The sequence below is a fragment of the Podarcis melisellensis genome (assembly GCF_964234715.1).
Source record: "Podarcis melisellensis genome assembly, chromosome: 5".
Classification (NCBI taxonomy): domain Eukaryota; kingdom Metazoa; phylum Chordata; class Lepidosauria; order Squamata; family Lacertidae; genus Podarcis; species Podarcis melisellensis.
Genome location: NC_138537.1, coordinates 4,119,245 through 4,139,030, shown reverse-complemented (window position 1 = coordinate 4,139,030; position 19,786 = coordinate 4,119,245). Strand labels below are relative to the sequence as shown.

The 19,786-nt window shown below is 48.3% G+C and overlaps 1 protein-coding gene across 5 annotated transcripts in view; it reads right to left on the bottom strand.

Moving 5' to 3' along the window:
- Positions 1-19,786, bottom strand: part of ARMC9 (armadillo repeat containing 9) — an 88,783-nt gene that overhangs the window by 42,953 nt on the left and 26,044 nt on the right. For all 5 annotated transcript variants that reach the window (XM_081910917.1, XM_081910920.1, XM_081910919.1 and 2 more), the window contains 5 exons: positions 11,944-11,978; positions 10,558-10,669; positions 7,134-7,226; positions 4,813-4,903; positions 1,321-1,444 (listed from right to left, as the gene is read on the bottom strand). In XM_081910917.1, the coding sequence (XP_081767043.1) occupies positions 1,321-1,444; positions 4,813-4,903; positions 7,134-7,226; positions 10,558-10,669; positions 11,944-11,978 (455 nt within the window). The remainder of the gene's footprint in view (positions 1-1,320; positions 1,445-4,812; positions 4,904-7,133; positions 7,227-10,557; positions 10,670-11,943; positions 11,979-19,786) is intronic.

Here is a 19,786-nt window from a genome sequence, read left to right as displayed (position 1 = left end):
CGGGGTGTGCCACCGAAGCTGCGTCCCTCCCAGGAGTCCTCCACCTAGAGGGCAGATGCCAGCCCCGCGCTGCCTTTTTGGGACAGCTGAGAGGGAGGCAATAGGTGTGGGACTGGAAGGTGCTGCACCTTTGGGTCTGATGTGTTGCCCCCAAGGTGTGCCCCACTCCTTCCTCTGCTACTGCCAGGATACCTTAAGGACCACCTCTTTCTGTGTGAAGCTGCTCTTGTACTCAATAAATGAATGAAGGCCCTGTTGGTTCTCCTCCGTCCCCCACTGTCTCAACTACAAACAGCAGGGCCTTCTCAGTGGCCACTCCTAGGCTGCGGAAGGCCCCTTGCAAAAAGGCCTGCATGTCTAGCTCATTTCCCAGAAGGTGGAAGAAGTAACAAGGGGATCCTCTATCTTGGACCTGGGCCTCACCAACAAGGAGGAACTGATCTAAAGGGCCGTCACATGGAAGATGGAGCAAGCTTTTTTTCTGCCGCTCCAGAGGCTGGGACCCAAACTGTTGGATTCAAGTTACAAGAAAGGAGATTCTGACTAAACATCAGAAATAACTTTCTGACAGTAACATAACGTTCAACAGTGGAAGGACTGCATTTCAGTGCAAAAGACAACAAATCTAGCCCCTCCCTGGATTATAAGATTTGCATCATATAATCACTTTATATTTAAGAATAACAGATAAGTGTTCAGTCAAGTATGTTTATTTCTTTGTTAGATATCATGTCACTGATTCTCTCTAAGGCAGGCTTCCTCAAACTTGGCCCTCCAGATGTTTTGAGACTACAATTCTCATCATCCCTGACCACTAGTCCTGCTAGCTAGGGATCATGGGAGTTGTAGGCTAAAAACATCTGGAGGGCCGAGTTTGAGGAAGCCTGTTCTAAGGCTTAAAAAAGGTTAATTTCACAAGTCTACTGCTTTAATCAATCCTCTATTGTTTGGCATCTATAGATACATTTTTCCCAAAGTGTGTAATGAGGATGCATGGTTCACTTACGTATTTCTCCCCAATATGGTTTGTTTTAATGTTCTGTCTGTATGAATATCAAAACGTATGGGCAATGATCACTAAAATGAGATAAAGGGATGCGTAAGTTGAGTATGATCATGCGGGAAAAGGCAAATCACTTTGCCAACCAAGCTCCCTCTGAGCTCCCTCCCTCCTCCAGCTCTAAGCGATGCTCCTGTCATCAGCTCTGGAGTGCTCTGATGACAGTTATATGAAAATCAGGCCTTCTTTCGTCCCTGAATGCAACCTAACAAGCCTGCATTTCCTTTCCTGCCGCCAGCGGGGCCCCTCTCTTTCATCACCTGAGGCTGAGTTTCTGCAAAGCCCCCAGGACGTTCTCTCGGGTAAGGGAATACTTGTCTTCGGCTTTCAGCCTTTCTTCCAGCATTCGGAGCAACCGGGGATTCTGGGAAAGGTAGATTCGGCCTGGATAAAACAGGGTGAAGAATGAGACAGAGGAGAGCATCTCGGGGAAGGAAAAGGCCCCTGAGATACAGTTTCTAAACAATTATTGCAAAATTCATCCCAAATTGTTTATATTACCCTTGCTGGGGTTTCCCCCCCTTAGATCTTGTTTCTCTTTCTTGTCCATTGCTGAGGGCGGATGAACCTTTCTACAACCAGAACTTGAGGATAACCTTGGCTGCATGAGAGGGAAACGTGGAACAGCCTGGCTAGGACCAAGTCTTCTCCACGAACTTCCCCCTCCTCCACTTGGCCATTCCACTTGCTTGCATTGGAGAGGTGAGGCTACAAGGCCTCTTCCACTGGCTTGGCTAGAACCGTGTCATCCGTCTCCTTCTGTCTAATAACCATCCCCACTAGGAGCCATTCCCACCAGGTGGCATCCGAGGGAGAGCTGGGAGAGTGAGCCCCCACTTCACCCACCTGGCTAGGCCAGCTGCCATGTGATCCTTCCCTCCCAGGACTGTTTCATTCATTGGTCACAGAGCTTAGATTTAATTACTTTCCTCTAACCTCACTGCCTCCTTTCCCTTTCGTAAGATCTATATTAAATGGTAAACCATCATTTTAAAACTGTGAGCCACCTTGGCTGAATTGACAGAAAGCCCATATATAAAGGCAATAAAAAAATTAGAACGGCAAATCAGCTGTACCTGGGCAAACGTAAGAGTCTCTCTTTAAACATTTATTCTCCTTCTATTGGCCTTACAGCCGCCTCAGCATCCAACATCACCTCCCTGCCCTCTGTTTTATGGGAAACACTACATCTGATGAAAACAAGCTTTGTGCAATTTAAAAGCCTGCTTCCAACACTTCTGGGTGTCCTTTGACCCAATAAAAGCACTGCCTCACGTGCTTTGCAGTTCTTCTTCTGCAGTCAATACACCTCTAGAATACCCACCAAGGAGCTGGACTTTAAACAAGCCCTCAATAGGGACAAAAGATGATGAACTTCCACACAATGAACTTCCAGGCACAAGAACAATGAACGTTGTTTTGACTCTTTCCCCACAAGCGCCCTGCCCCATAATCCTAAGCTTCTCCTCCAATCTCATGCCAAGATCTGCATGAGTATTTGCACATGCACCGCAGAATCCTGGATTGCTCTCGGCTGTGCCCCTGAGACAGCGTGCCTGAGCAGGCAGAGTAGCCGTGCTGCACATACAGTGGTACCTCGTGTTACGTACTTAATCAGTTCCGGAGGTCCGTTCGTAACTGGAAACAGCTCGTAACAGCCTCCCGCTGCTGCCGCGCCGCCAGAATGCGACTTCCGCTCGCATCCCGGGGCAAAGTTCGCAACAAGGGGCATCTACTTCCAGGTTAGCCGAGTGCGTAACCCAAAGCATTTGTAAGGAGGACGGTACGTAACACGATGTACCACTGTATACGGTTTCATCCAAGATGCTGGCTGACAGATGCCCTGTGCAATGGCATTCCGTCAAACTGCAGGATCTACAGCGCAGCCCAGCCACAGACCTTGATGCCACATGTCTCTGCACCACACTGCGCCACACCAGGCTGCCCGTCCTTATGTCCTGCCATCTCAGAGTGCCTTCGCTGCTTTATGTCAGTTTCCCACAAGAAGGCATAAAGGGCACAAAGTGAAGCCATCAGATGTCAAGGAGATAAAGAACTACACAACTTTTAGAAGACATCTGAAAGCAACCCTGTATCGGGACGTTCTTAATGTCTGGTGTTTTATTCTGTTTGTGCTGGAAGCCACCTATTATCATTAGTAGTAGTAGTATTAATTTAGGGATGCTGAAAATAATTGTGAATGTGACAATTCTAGCGATACTAAAATCGCTCTGAGTTTGTCATGTAATAAAAGGCCTCATCCAAAAGGCCTGCAAGTCAGGTACTTATTGAAGAACAGAGCCTGCATTACAGCCAAGTCTCCTCCTGGGCTGGAAACCACGTGAGCTTAAGAAAGCCAATCCATAGCTGTCAACTTACAGATTTGAAAATAAGGGACCAGCAGCCTTGAAAATAAGGGATCAACAGCCAAAATAAGGGATTTTCCCAGCACAGGTATGTTCAACTTCTGAGCCCCTCCGAGCCAAAGGCAGAAAGCCCAGCCAGCAGCCAAACGAAGCCTCAAGCGGTGGTTCCCACAGCCCAGCAATCCCGGCAAAGGGGATGCAGCAAGGAAAAACACCGTCACCTCTCCGCTGGGAAGCGCTGAGCAAAGGCGAGTCCCCAGGCAATGTGGCCGATTTGATCGGCACAAGGCATGCAAGCTCCACCCCCCAGTCGTTCTTAGACTCCTTATTGGGTGAGCAACGCAGCCAAGCAACACAGTTGGAGCCTCCCTCCTCCCTGGCCAGCAGGGAGGGAGGGAGAGGAGCTGCTTCCTTGAAACCCAGGAAATTTAAGGGACATGATCAATAAGGGACAGCAGCGGGACACGGCGCTGGGATAAGGGACTTTCCCGCCAAATAAGGGACAGTTGACAGCTATGAGCCAATCCCCTTCCCTGCCTGTTTAGCTCCCAAGACCTGCTATCTGGGCAATTAATCCCCAACAGGGACCACCTCTGCATTGCACCTCGGTGGGTGTGTGCATGCTCTGAATGCAGAGGGTGCTTTGCCATTCCAGGTCTGCGAAAGTCCTCATCTTTGATCCCGGAACACTGCTGCTTGTCTGTCTAGACTGGGATGGCTAACCTGTGGCCACTCCACATGTTGATGGACTACAACTCCCATCGCCTCTGACCATTGCCTATTGGCTGCCTGGGGTAAGAGTCAAGCAACAGCTAGAGGCCTGCAGGATAGCCACCTCTGGTGTAGAAAATATTGAGCTTGGTGGGCTGATGCTCAGATTCAATATATGGTGGGTTTCTATGATAGCTTCAGACTGACTGGTGTGTTCCATTTCCTTGCCAGCACTGGGTCTTAAGCACTGGCTCCTCGGCCTGAAGCAAAATGAGTGTCACGCCCCACAGTCGCCTTTGACAGGACTTAACCGTCCAGGGGTCATTTACCTTACCTTAAGCACTGACACGACCCATTAGCACATTTACATATACAGTGGTACCTCATGTTACATATGCTTCAGGTTACAGATGCTTCAGGTTACAGGCTCTGCTAACCCAGAAATAGTGCTTCAGGTTAAGAAGTTTGCTTCAGGATGAGAACATAAATTGTGATCTGGTGGTGCGGCAGCAGCAGGAGGCCCCATTAGCTAAAGTGGTGCTTCAGGTTAAGAACAGTTTCAGGTTAAGAACGGACCTCTGGAACGAATTAAGTATTTAACCCGAGGTACCACTGTAAATACTACGAGCCAACAGATTTGAAAAGCAGCTAGCTTGGTAGCCGTTCTCTTCTTACCTTCAGCCAGTGAAGCAAATGCATTGATAAGCCTGGCTGTATATTGACGGACAACCTCGCTCTTTGATTGTATCAGCATTAACACGCTTCTCTGCAGGAGACAAAAAGACAATTCAGTGCTTGAGTCTTGAAATTATATCTATCTATAGATATATATCAATGAGATATATATCTCGACAAAGACTGTGTCACAAGTAGCTGAGTTGTACAATACACAAAGAGAGGCATCTCTGCTGATTATTAGGCAAATGGGTGCCATGCCCTGGTCTGATGCTGGCTTGCGGGGAGCTACCGTATTTTTCACTCCATTGGACGCACCCGACCATAGGGCGCATCTAGTTTTTAGAGGAGGAAAACAAGGAAAAAATATTCTGAATCAAATGTTGTATAAACTACTGTATTTAATAAACAACCGGTATATCAGAATCACATTACAGCCAGGTAAAGTGAACAGCAGTCAACAATGGCATTAAGAACCATCATCACTGTCATTAACAAATGAAGAGAGACTTTAAGGTTTGAGTACTCTTCTAGTCTTCTGTGAACCCCAAGAACTCATCACTGCTAAAGTCAGAATTTATGAAGCTCAGTTGCTCACAGTCACTGACATCACTTTCTTCGCTATCTTCATGTAAAATACCATCTTCGTACCCATCCAAAGCATTGCTAATGCCACATTTTTTCCTCTCAATCCTCTTCTTCCCCTCTCTCAGCGAACAGCCTGCCAGCTGCTTGCAAACATCCCCTTTACTTGAATTACAGTCAAGAAACAGCCAAGCAGAGCTTCTCAGCGGCAGGCTTGGGAGGCTTTCCTTTCCCCCCGCCCAAGCAGAACAGTCCCCTTTTCCAGCCTCCTCCTCTCCATCCCTTTCACCCAAACTCCTCAGGGGACGTCTACAATTTCTCCCCTTCACTGCTCCCTCACCTTTGCCCTCTACCATGACTCTCCACTCATGGCAACCTATGGTACCTCATCTCCCTTCACCCAGCTTCTTGGTCCCCCTCCTCTCCGTCCTCTTCCTCCCCTCTCTCAGTGAACAGCCTGCCCGCTGCTCCAAACCTTGAGGGGAAGGGCAGGCTGCTGGCAGAGCAGCACCCCCACCCCTATTCAGCAGCCCAGGAGTGTGGGGCATGGGCGCACAGCCTGCCCGCTGCTCCAAACCTTGAGGGGAAGGGCAGGCTGCTGGCAGAGCAGCAACCCCATTCAGCAGCCCAAGAGTGTGGGGCATGGGCGCACAGCCTGCCCACTGCTCCAAACCTTGAGGGGAAGGGCAGGCTGCTGGCAGAGCAGCACCCCCCAACCCCATTCAGCAGCCCAGAAGTGCGGGGGATGGGCGCACAGCCCTCCCGTTCCTCCAAAGCTTCCCGGGGCTGCAGAGGGAAGCCGAGGCTGCCGGCAGATGAGCGCGGCCCCCCCGCCCCCATTCAGCAGCCCAGGAGTGCGGGGCATGGGCGCACAGCCCTCCCCTTGCTCCAAAGCTTCCCGGGGCTGCAAAGGGAAGCCGAGGCTGCCGGCAGGGAAGCGTGGCTCCCCCACCCCCGCCCCCATTCAGCAGCCCAGGAGTGCGGGGCATGGGCGCACAGCCCTCCCCTTGCTCCAAAGCTTCCCGGGGCTGCAGGGGGAAGCCGAGGCTGCCGGCAGGGGAGCGCGGCTCCACCACCACTACCAAAGACCAGTCCAAGAGTGTGCCGCACTCCGGCAATTTGGCTCCAGGGACCACACATTCGCTCCATAGGACGCACAGACATTTCCCCTTACTTTTTAAGAGTAAAAAAGTGTGTCCAATGGTGCGAAAAATACGGTAGATTCCTAGGACAGGGGGCTGACTAAACTCAGGAGGGTTAAGATAGCAGTCAGATATCAGGGCACACTAGAAACGAAGAAGCTGGGGTGAGGCCCAGTGAGGCAATCTAAAAGAGGGTGGTTCCCATATCTGTGAGGCAAATCCAAGGACACAGGAGAGCAATCCAAAGGTGTGTGGGGTTTTCCAAGGGCAGGGCGTGAGCGGGGATCAGGAGGAAAGGGCAGGAAGCAGGAACAAGAAACTGGGCTGCAGTGAGCTAAGGCCTGTGTTGTTATTCCAACAACAAGCAGTTTTCAAGTGGGAACTTGTGTAGCCTGATCTTCCAGACAGAGTAACAATATTTAGCCCAGCCACCAAGTTTCTCTGCTTCTAAGCAGACCCTCTTCTTCCCAAGAAAGCCAGTTCTGATGTGCCTTCGATGGGTGGCTTCCTGTGCCAGCACCTTCTGACACTGGCATTCCCAGAAAGCTAGCTGTGGGCTCTCCCACTGATCTCCCACTGATTGCCAATGCTCACCTGGACATTGCTGTAGCAGTCCAGAAGGTCGTTGTTGATATAAGCCTGGAGAACGGTGTCTCTCTGCTCACCAGGATGGGATGTTGTCAGGCGCTATAAAAGAAGCATGGAGGAACAAGCATCAAGCGCACAGCTATCATCTATAATTAGAGAAATTATTTAGGCACAAGAAGGCCAATGCAATTCTGGGCTGCATCAATAGGAGTATAGCATCTAGATCAAGGGAAGTAATAGTGCCACTGTATTCTGCTCTGGTCAGACCTCACCTGGAGTACTGTGTCCAGTTCTGGGCACCACAGTTCAAGAAGGACACTGACAAACTGGAACATGTCCAGAGGAGGGCAACCAAAATGGTCAAAGGCCTGGAAACGATGCCTTATGAGGAACGGCTAAGGGAGCTGGGCATGTTTAGCCTGGAGAAGAGGAGGTGAAGGAGTGATATGATAGCCATGTTCAAATATATAAAAGGATGTCACATAGAGGAGGGAGAAAGGTTGTTTTCTGCTGCTCCACAGAAGCGGACACGGAGCAATGGATCCAAACTACAAGAAAGAAGATTCCACCTAAACATTAGGAAGAACTTCCTGACAGTAAGAGCTGTTTGACAGTGGAATTTGCTGCCAAGGAGTGTGGTGGAGTCTCCTTCTTTGGAAGTCTTTAAGCAGAGGCTTGACAACCATATGTCAGGAGTGCTCTGATGGTGTTTCCTGCTTGGCAGGGGGCTGGACTCGATGGCCCTTGTGGTCTCTTCCAACTCTATGATTCTATGATTCTAAGGCAGCACCTCCTCATCATCTTTCTCTGCTAAACAATCATCCTCCAGGGCCGGCTCAAGACATTTTGTTACCTGAGGCCGAAGTCAAGATGGCACCCACTCCCAAATCCTACAGAAGCCAACCAGGCTTGCAGTTCGGTCCTACATTGATGCTGGCAACAGGGCAGCATCCTCATTCCTTTCATCTTATGGAAGAAGGCTAGCTTGTGGGTTGCAGGCCAGGCCATGCATGGTACGTACAGCTCTATCCTCCAACATCTCACCACCACTCTTGGCCCCTACCCACAACTACTGCCACCTGAGGCAGCTGCCTCACTCTTTTTCATCTCCGCCAAGCTAAGCAGTTGGCTCCTTACCTCTCTCGCCCTGACCTAGCCACCGTGATCCACACGAAGGTCACCTCCAGACTGGATTATTGTAACTCACTCTACGTGGGGCTGCCCTTGAGACTGACCCAGAAACTCCAGCAGATGCAGAATGCCGTGGTGAGACTCCTTACGAGCTCCTTGCCATGGGATCACATTCACCCAGTGCTATACCAGCTGCACTGGCTCCCGGTGGAGTACAGGATCAGGTTTAAGGAGCTGGTTTTAACCTTTAAAGCCCTATACAGCCTAGGACCCTCATACCTATGGGACCGCCTCTCCTGGCATGCCTCACGGAGGCCCTTACGGTCTTCAAACAAAAACATCCTGGAGTCCCGGGCCACAGGGAGGTTAGGCTGGCCTCAACTAGAGCCAGGGCTTTTTCAGCTGTGGCTCCGATCTGGTGGAACGCTCTGTCACAAGAAAATAGGGCCCTGTGGGATTTGACATCTTTCCACAGAGCCTGCAAGACAGAGCTGTTCCACCTGGCCTTTGGCCAAGGCACAGTCTGACCCCCTCCTTTGGCAATTCTTCACAGAACTCTAGCCCAATGGTTGCCATTAATCTAATTTGAACTGATTTTATAATGAAATGATTTTAGAACGTTGTATCATTTTACTGTTGTTAGCCGCTCTGAGCCCAGCTTCGGCTGGGGAGGGCGGGATATAAATAAAATTGATGATGATAATGATGATGATGACGATGACGATTAATATTATTTTAAATAGCAGGAGTTATGCAGCTTGCCAAAGGTGTGCACCTTCTGCATTTACACCAGAAATACATAAACTGGTACTGGGCTGAGAATTCAGCATCCAGAGAAACTCAGATTTTTCTTCCTCTTTTGGTTAAAAAAATCAAGCCCTCCTCACTCAGAATTGCACTAAAATGAGAGACTTGGGAGGGGTCTAGGCAGCAACAACTTAGGAACATTTTGAGAGAAGGTCCACCTTCCCTCCAAGGTCATCAACTTGATTGCTCTGTTCCTTGCCAATTGGGTCGAACAACCACAAGGGAAGGATGGGTGCTCTAGGAAGCAGCACCAGCCCTGCATCAACTGGAGGCTCGTTCATTAGGGCTCACTGCCCCACTGATGGCAGTCTGCCCTTACCCAGTTCACACCCAGCGGTGGAGAAAGAAGAAGAAGAGGAGGAGTCTGGATTTGATATCCCGCTTTATCACTACCCAAAGGAGTCTCAAAGTGGCTCACAATCTCCTTTCCCTTCCTCCCCCACAACAAACACTCTGTGAGGTGAGTGGGGCTGAGAGACTTCAGAGAAGCGTGACTAGCCCAAGGTCACCCAGCAGCTGCATGTGGAGGAGCAGGGAAGCAAACCCGGTTTCCCAGATTACAAGTCCACCGCTCTTAACCACCACCCTGGCTCTCGGGCACCTGGGGCAGTGTGCCTAGGGCGGCGCAGGTCGCCCATAGGGGCGGGGTGCACCGTGGGGCCTCCAGAGCCTGCCTGCCTCCTGCCAGCTGCCCTACAGCTGGGGGGGAGGCAGCGGGCGGACCGTTTGGGCAGCGCAGAGCCTGCACACTCCCAAGCCACCGCGTCTCTCCCAGGAGACACGTGTGGCTCAGGCGCGCTGCAGGTCCTGTGGTGAGTGCCGCCCGCCATTTTGTTCCCCCCCCCCATGGTGATACCCGGGGCGGCCTGCACCCACCGCACCCCCCTTCCTCCGCCCCTGTTCACACCCACCTGCCTTCTTATTTGTAACCAGTTCAGGGGGTGGCCCTGCCTGTCAGCTTCCTCCCCTTCCTTAGTCTCCGTGCTGCCCTTGTGAAACTGAGCAGGGAGCAGGATGGGGCAAAACTCAAATTAGTTGGCTCCGCCTGTCCGTGTCTCTGGCTCCCCCTCCTCCCAGTCTCTCCGCCTTCTGCCCTCCCACTTCCACTGTACCAGCCAGCACTCTCTGCTGCTCAAACTTAATTTCAGTGGGCGCTACATCACATGAAGCCTCTCCGTTTCCCCCCTTAACCAACCTCCCTTTTCAGGACCTCAAATGGTTTTCCGCGACATGGAATTCAAATTTCCCCTCTGCATGTTCAAAGACTGGAAAGGGGCCAGAGTGAATTCTCAACCCTGAAAGTCAAACGGGGTGAGGCAGTGCAGCCCAGAGAGGGCAAAGACAACAGCAAGCAGAATTTGGGACAGTCAAATTTGGCAAGAGAGACCAATTAATATCCAGGACTTGGAATGCTGCAACATCTTTTGGCGAGGATGGGGTTACATCATATTCCTTGCACGAGATGCACCTCTCTGTTCTCTAGCTCACCCACCCAGCGCAATGCCTGCAGCAAGAAGGTTTTCAGGCGGTCGCTCCCTTCAACCAGGTCTTTCTTTAGCTTCTCGTAATCCAAAGATGGCAAGAGCGGCACCTCCTGCATTTTCCTGCATGGCAAAATGAGAAAAGATGCACTCATGAAAAGCATAGTGACTCCTTTCAAAGGTGCACGTTGATCCCAGCCAAGTGAGACCTTTGGAGATGGAAAAACCTGTGCAAGGAATGTACCACCGAAGGTGGGGCTTCATGTGACTGAATATACCTCCATATTAAAAAATGAATTCTTGCACATAGAAAAAGTAAGGGGAAATGTAGCCAGTGTGGTGTAGTGGTTTAGAGTGGTAGTCTCGTAATCTGGTGAACCGGGTTCGCATCTCCGCTCCTCCACCTGCAGCTGCTGGGTGACCTTGGGCCAGTCACACTTCTCTGAAGTCTCTCAGCCCCACTCACCTCACAGAGTGTTTGTTGTGGGGGAGGAAGGGAAAGGAGAATGTGAGCCGCTTTGAGACTCCTTCGGGTAGTGATAAAGCGGGATATCAAATCCAAACGCTTCTTCTTCTAAGGCAGGGCTAAAAACCCATCTCCATGACCTGCTAGCTTTCCGTGTGCAGGGATTTACTTTTTTTCCAAGGAGGAACATTCCATCATGTCAATGCCCACCTGCCTTTTGAAGTGGTACAGTCCACAGAGGCTTACCACTTTTGTCTGAATTAGTGCATGGTATGTCCCCAGACCCATCTTTTCATTAGGGTTAGCTCCATCCCAAGATGCAGACTCTGCTCCTTTACAGATAAGCACAGTCCCGTGATCCTCTGCCCTGCGACCCACTGTGTTTGAAAGGTTTTGGTTGTTTCAAGCACCTTGGCAAGAATGCTGCAAGGCCGTGTGTCATATCCCCTATGACCACCACTGACACTAGTTTTTCAGATTACCCTAAACTGGTTTCCACTCAAGTGGGATTAGAAGGGCAGGCAGTTGCAGAGTACACTCACTTCCAGGGCTGTCTTACCCATAGGCGCTAGGGGTGCGGGGCACCCGGGCGCCAGGCTTTCAGGGGCGCCAGGCCGAGAGTCTGGGGCCCGAGAGTTGAGTCTGCACTGCACGTTCGGGGGCGACCGAGCCAGCAAGACACTGGGCCGGTCGGCCGGCCGGCTTCACCCTCTTGCGTGCCTGGGACTGGGCAACCTGGGGGGGGGGGCACTCGGCGGATCTTTGCACCCTGGCACCGCATATGCTTAAAAGACCGCCCTGCTCACTTCCAAGAGGGTCATATGAATGAAAGGAGTCTCCTTTTCAGCTTTGACTTCTCAGTGCATTTCAGGTTACTGCCCAAATTATGCTTTTTAAAAAGGAATAACAAATTTAAAAGAAAATTACTTACACGGGAACTAATGATGCTCTTAACATTGTTGAGGCCTGTAATTAAAAAAACAGAGAGAGACAGAGAAAGGGAGATTAAAAAAAATAAAATCAAGATTTTATTGGTTTACAAAAGTAAGTGCATTGTCTCTTTTTCAGGTTGTGTTTCCTACAGATCAATTACATTTGCTGTAAGACATTAGTGCTGTATGCAATATAAGGTTGGGGAAGAATAGAGGGGGATGGGGTGGTAAAGCTTACATTATTTTATTTAGTGTATGTCTGGGGTTTTGTGTCTGCATCACATTGGTAGGTTAGAGACAGAGAGAGAAACTAAGGCAAAACCAAAGCTTGGGTTTTTCTCGTGGCTACCAATACTCTTCCAAAATACAGTTTGGAAACCTTTATTAAAAATGTGGCAGTTGTGATAAATTGAAAAACACCATAAAAGATCTAGGATGATAAAGGCACTGCAAAAAAGTACTGCTAATCAGTGAAATAAGCAAAAAAATAAAAATCACCATTGATTTCATTATCATGAAATGGAGAGGGCATAGCGGTCAAGTGTCCCTTATTTGAAGGGACAGTCCCTTATTCCAGCTCTATGTCCCGCCGCTGTCCCTTATTGATGGATGTCCCTTAAATGTCCCTTAAATTTCAAAGGAAGCAGCTCCTCTCCCTCCCTCCCTGCCGGCCAGGGAGGAGGGAGGCTCCAACTGTGTTGCTTGGCTGTGTTGCTCACCCAATAAGAAGTCTAAGAACGACTGGGGGGTGGAGCTTGTATGCCTTGTGTGTGGCTAGTTAATGCAAGCTGAGGGGGTTTTTGAATGCTGGACGCCATTTTGTTGCACGAGCTGCTGCAAACTTTGCAGTGCAAAGCCAGGCCGGGGAGCCATCTTAAGTTGAGGCTGCATAGGCCTTGTGGTGCATGTGATTCAGATTCTATTCAGTTGAACCTCTGGTTACAAAGTTGGTTGGACAGTGTTCCCGAAGCTACCCAGCATGAGTTTCACCAGACTGCAGGAGGACAGGAAGACTGGAGTGCCTGGAACAGGTGAGGCTGCAGGTCCCTTATTTTGGCTGCTGGTCCCTTATTTTCAAGGCTGCCGGTCCCTTATTTTCAAATCTGTAAGTTGACAGCTATGGGAGAGGGAGGAGGGCACCCTCAGCATAATCCAAAAGTTTTGAGGGGGAGGTATTTTAAAGACCTGAAGAAGCCTACCTGAGGTTTCTAAAAGTCTGGAGAGCGAATTCCATCAGGCTAGCACCACCACTGCCCACAAATCTGGCCTCAGAAAGATTTCACTCAAGATTACTTACTGCAGATTAATTATATGGTCTGCTAAGAGATCCTGAGTATATAATCTTGTTTTATGAATTTAAGGACAAAGGGATGCTATATACAGTGGTGCCTCGCAAGACAAAATTAATTCGTTCCGCAAGTCTTTTCGTCTTGCGGAGGCTTTTTTTTGTCCCGGGGCGATTTAAAAGCCTCCGGACGGCTTTTGAAGGCAGGCAGGGGGGAGCAAAGACTTTTGCCCCCCGCCGGCCTTCAGAAGAGGTCCAGGATGCCTTCAAAAGCCATCCGGGATAGCGGGAAGCGCTTCCCTGCTATCCCGGACTGCTTTTAAAATGCTGGCGGTGGGGAGCAAAGCCTTTCGGCCCCCGCCGGCCTTCCTGGACCTCTTCTGAAGGCCGGAGGGGGGGGGAAGGCTTTGCTCCCCACCGCTAGCATTTAAAAGAGGTCCCCGGAGATTTCCCTATGGGCTTTCTTCTTGCGAAGCAAGCCCATAGGGAAATTCGTCTTGCGAAGCGCCTCCAAAACGGAAACTCTTTCGTCTAGCGGGTTTTTCATCTTGCGAGGCGTTCGTCTTGCGGGGCACCACTGTATATTTAAAAAAGCAGACCAGGGGTGCAAGGAAGAGACAGCCCCGACCAGAGAAGAATGGCAAACCAAGTTGATGGACTATCCAAAATGGCAAAATTAACTGGGAAGCTCAGAAATCAAGAAGACAATAAATTTTGAAAAGAATGGGAAATGTTTATAATGTATATACAAAATCACTGTAAACAGGTCATAACGTTAGCAGGATTTTAAATACACTTGTAACGTAACAGAATGTATAGATAATTTAGGAAGATGAAAAATTGGAGAAGTATTGATATGCAGTTGAAAACAGAATCAAAAGGACACATGGAAGGGATGGGGGGAAGTCAGGAGATTCAGAGTCATCTCGATATTTGGATTTTGTACTGTTTTTTGAGGTACCATACTTTTCCATGTATAAGACTAGGTTTTTTTCTTTAAAAATCATGCTAAAAAATGGGGGTCGTCTTATACATGGGTAGTGCATGGGGTGGGCATTTGATTGGTCGCTGCTGCGGCTGTTAGCGGGTATTGTGCGTGTTATTGGTTGATGCGTCAATGGGTGGTGTTGATTGGTTGATACTGCGGCAAATTTGAGTCCCCCAAAATAGGAAGCGTCATATACATGGGGGCATCTTATACACGGAAAAGTACGGTATGTTTATTCTCAAATAAAAGGATTATGAAAAAGTGAATAATAATAATAATAAGCAGAACACACAAGACTCAGGCCACACATGCATGCTCATTGCTCTATCATATGGAGGACTCAAAACAGCCAAGGGACTCTGAAGGCCACTTCAACTGGGAACTGTTAAGCTCTGGGAACTCAAGTGTAATACAATCCCAGCAGCTTGTTCTGGGGAACAGCTTGGACAGAATAAGCTTCTAGATCATCCTCAAGGTCCTGCGTGGTTATTAAGGGAACAAAGTCTACTCACAGGCTTAACAAACATCTATCAAACAGGACAATTTGGAGGAACGAGAGGTTGAAACAGAGTTAAGAAAGGTCCAGGAGAAAAGATAAGCTTTTCCAGATGGGGTTTAAATACTTGCAAGGAGGAGAGAGGGGTGTAAGTGTTGGAAGCAGGGAGGGGAAGAGTTTGGGATAAACTGAGCATCCAAACAGAACGGATGGAGATTCAAGATGGAAGGAGCCCAAGGCTTAGGCCAAAGAAAAGCACCAGGACAATGACGGCAGGAGAGCAAGTAAAGAGAAAGAAGGAGGAAAAAGAAGTGACCAAAGCAAAGGCTTACGATTTCAATTGGCACAAACAAACCAGAAATTCTCCCAGAGTGCCTTATCCACAAATCCGTAACTGACAACAGAGGCATTACTGGTTTTAAGATGACGTGGGACTATAAAGTTAGGTGCCTGAGAAAGGGAGGACCTTTCTTCAATGCATAACATGCAGCAATCCCAAACTACAAATTAATAATAATAATAATAATAATAATAATAATAATAATAATAATAATTTATTATTTGTAACCCGCCCACCTGGCTGGGTCTCCCCAGCCACCCTGGGTGGCTTCCAACAAAGATTTAAAATACATTAAAATGTCACACATTAAAAGCTTCCCTAAACAGGGCTGCCTTCAGATGTCTTCTAAATGTCAGGTAGTTGTTTATCTCTTTGACATCTGGTGGGAGGGCGTTCCACAGGGCGGGCACCACTACCAAGAAGGCCCTTTGCCTGGTTCCCTGTAACCTTACTTCTCGCAAGGAGGGAATCGACAGAAGGCCCATGGTGCTTGACCTCAGTGTCTGGGCAGAACGATGGGGGTGGAGACGCTCCTTCAGGTCTACTGGGCCAGGGCCGTTTAGGGCTTTAAAGGTCAGCACCAACACTTTTGAATTGTGCTTGGAAACGTACTGGGAGCCAATATAGGTCTTTCAGGACCAGTGTTATATGGTCTCAGTGGCTGCTCCCAGTCACCAGTCTAGCTGCCGCATTCTGGATTAGCTGTAGTTTCTGGATCACCAAGCCCAATATCATTCTTTATTCAATCAATCAATCACTTATTGTGTTTGACTAAAAGCCATTACAGATCATTTTTATTAGAATAAAATTAAAAGTGGTATGGGCACTGGTGACCAGACAATCGCCACATACACATCCCAATGCATGATCAAATAGTGGCCAGTGGTAGGTTTTTTAAAAAATGTAGAACAATTTGCTGAAATTGAACAATCCATAACAGAGTGAATATCCCAAAAGATGCCTCTTCCTAGTAGACCTGGCTCTGGAGTTGATTAAAACCTCTGAAGTCAATGCAAAGTCAGAAAGTCACAGCGAACTATATGCTTTGTGCAATCATTTTATCTCTTCTATTCATGCAATTGTAAAATGTGATGATTGTGCATAGGTTGATCAAACAGCGTAATAGTTGCAAGGTCTATAAAGTTTCAAGTTGCTGTTATAGGGCACAATTACTGCCCTGTTATGCAGTTACACCCAACATGCTGCCAGTGTACAATTATGGACTTTTACATCATGGGTGTTGCTGACCTCAATATAGTTTCTTCTTTGAGACTATACTGTTTTATTGGGAAAAGAAAGTTCCCAATAAAGGCATTTTTCTCACTTGCAAATGGTGCCACGCATAACACATTTCCCAGGTACTATTGTACCGTGGAAGCCGAACGGAATCTGTTCCAGAAGTCCATTCAACTTCCAAAACGTTTGGAAACCAAGGCGCGGCTTCTGATTGGCTGCAGGAAGCTCCGGAAGCCGCACTGGATGTTCGGGTTCCAAAGAACGTTTGCAAACCAGAACACTCACTTCCGGGTTTGCGGCGTTCGGGAGCCAAAATGTTCAACTGGCAAGGTGTTCGTCAACCAAGGAACGACTGTAGTTTATTCTTACAGCTTTCCTGGGGTACGTTTGACCTCCAAACTAAACTGATACAGTACTTTTTTCTGCTGACAAAAGGCTTCATTAAATCGAACACCGTTTAGCCCATCAAAAGCAGTAATGTCTTGTCACGTTTTAAGAAGATGCATCTGTTTCAATGTAGGGACTGCACTGAGATTACTTGGAGGTGGTCAATAGTGAAGGAAAAATATTCTGCGCAGATCTTCCCATTACCCATTTCAACTATGTCAATGGGCACCATTTATTCCCAGAATATTCATCACCATCTTTTTTTGGTTGGAATTAAGACTCCTCACTTTGCAAAATCATTTTCAGGCCCACTAATACCTTTAAAGACTGGCCTTCTTTCATAACTGCGGCTTCTTTCATGGCAGACTCTATAATCAGCGCCTATTGTTAGGCGTTTGAGCTGGGGAGTTTTAGAAGACAAAGGGCACGAAATGTCGGGGAAGATTGTATTACTCCATTTGACATACCTTCCGAGTGCTTGGGAATTTTGCAAAGCTGCCCTATGTAACACAAGGAGCATCTCTGCCACAAACGAATAAGTGTATACCTGCATAGGATGTCATTTCATATTATGCTTAAATCAATGAGTGATGATACATAATAGCCAATTAAAAGCCTTAAAACTAAACATTTCTCTTACAGTACAGGGGCTTCCTTTCACAGCAAGATTGGCATCCAGACGCATTGTGTTCTACCTAAATCCACTTGCCTTGCACTCATTTTTATTCATCTTCCTAGGTACTCTTGATTCGTGGTGGCAGTCTTTTTGTTTCGATGAGACATCGCCGCCGCCCCCCCCATCAAAAGCTATCTAACTCAATGAAATCATGCTGATTCGTTCCATCCTAGGCAGTTACTTATCCTGAAAAATATATGCTTGAAGCCTTTAAAAAGCCCAAAAAGAGAGATGTGAAGGATAAAGTGCAAATGTGGCAGCCTGTGGACATTGCTGAGAACCATTCTGGTCCAAACAGTGGGTTTTTATTTTTTAAGACTGGATTAAGCATCTGGAAGATACGATTAATTATAACGGGTAGGATCTGCAACAAAATGTGGCAGTGTGGAGTGCTTCTTGTTCAGGATTCTAGCCACTTTCTTTCATTCCCTTCCCCAGATTTGCGCATCTGTATATAAAGACACAGTATAAAAGACACAGTCTATCAGCATACTGTGGTCATAGGACATAATCCTCATTGGATGGTTTGGAGGGGGCTTCTCCTTATTTCCCCCACTAAATATATATATATATATTTAAATACAGCAACCTTGTGGGTCCCCATAAACACGTGGATGCGGCCCACTTTGGATAGCCATCAGCACTCAGCACCGCTACTGGAGGGAATAATGGAATCATGTTATTTGTGCTCAAATGCAAGAGTACCCTACGTACACAGAGTAGCTCCCATCCTTGGGAATGGCAAAAGGCATGTTTCACACGAACACAGTCCCAGCTTCAATCTCTGGTTTCACTAGTTAAAAGGATTAACCCAGGCACCCCCAAACTCGGCCCTCCAGCTGTTTTGGGACTACAACCCCCATCATCCCTAGCTAACAGGACAAGTGGTCAGGGATGATGGGAACTGTAGTCCCAAAACAGCTGGAGGGCTGAGTTTGGGGGTGCCTGGATTAACCGGAAATCCTGAAGCCTCACTGCCACTCGGCATAGAGAACACAGAGGAAATGGTTCTTCCCATTTTTCTGGATGCACGTGCAGGAGGAACAGGTCTCTGCCTGAGATTATGTCTGTGCACACTGGGGTGCAGCTGGGCGCTATGCAAGCCTGTCAGTGAATGGGGAGAAGAAGAAGAGTTTGGATTTGACATCCCACCTTATCACTACCCGAAGGAGTCTCAAAGCGGCTCACATTCTCCTTTCCCTTCCTCCCCCACAACCAACACTCTGTGAGGTGAGTGGGGCTGAGAGACTTCAGAGAAGTGGGACTGGCCCAAGGTCACCCAGCAGCTGCATGTGGAGGAGCGGGGAAGCGAACCCGGTTCACCAAATTACGAGTCCACCGCTCTTAACCACTACACCACACTGGCCCTCCCTGGGAAGGGAAAGATGAAGGGATATTGCATGGGGATCCACTTCCTCTATACACAAGGGAGGAGATCAGCTGGTCTTGGGTTTCCTTGGGGCAGCAATGCAAATGGAGACCCTCAGGAAACTGAATTCTGCACCATGAATACCACATTCTATGATTTCCCTCCCCCCTTTGCTTTGCACAAGCTCCTCTAGGCCTCACAGCATAGGGAAAAGCTTGTGCCTAATGTATGAAGCGTCTCAGCTAGAAACAGCCTTAAGAGACCATTTTAGAAGGAGACTGGAATCATTCTAAACAGGGCTGCAGTTGTTGTTTTTTCCTATTCCCTAACTCCGCTTATGTCTGAAGCCTAGAAAGCCAATATCCTCTCTCCCTGCAAAGAATGCACTGGCTGTGGGCAATCTGGAATGGTCATAAAGGTCTCTTGGCTAGGAGGCCTGCCTGCAAATGGCCATCTGGGCTGCAGAAGGTGCAGGCCAGAACCTGGCTCTCAACAAGATGTGCTTTAAGACAATCTGCTTCTTCCAAAAAAATGCCATCTGGCTCATCATGCACAGGCAAAGATGGACTCCTGAGCTCATAGCCTTGTTAGTCAGCGGCAGCAAAAACAAACAGTCTTGCGGCACCTGAAAGACTAACACATTTATTATGGCATGAGCTTTCATGGGCCACAGTTCACTGACTCAGATGCATGAAGCACTGTCCAGAGTTGCAGGTAAATATGGAAATACTTTGGGGGTTGCAGATGTCTGTGCCATCTACAAGTGTTAATAATGTAACCACTGCCTGTACTTATCTGCATTGCCTTTCCATTCAATCCCTCCATTTACATCTGCCACAAATATGAACAGTGGTACCTCAGGTTACATACGCTTCAGGTTACAGACTCCGCTAAGCCAGAAATAGTACCTCGGGTTAAGAACTTTGCTTCAGGATGAGAACAGAAATCGTGCAGCAGCAGTGCGGTGGCAGCGGAAGGTCCCATTAGCTAAAGTGGAGCTTCAGGTTAAGAACGGACCTCCAGAACTAATTAAGTTCTTAACCCGAGGTACCACTGTATCTCTGA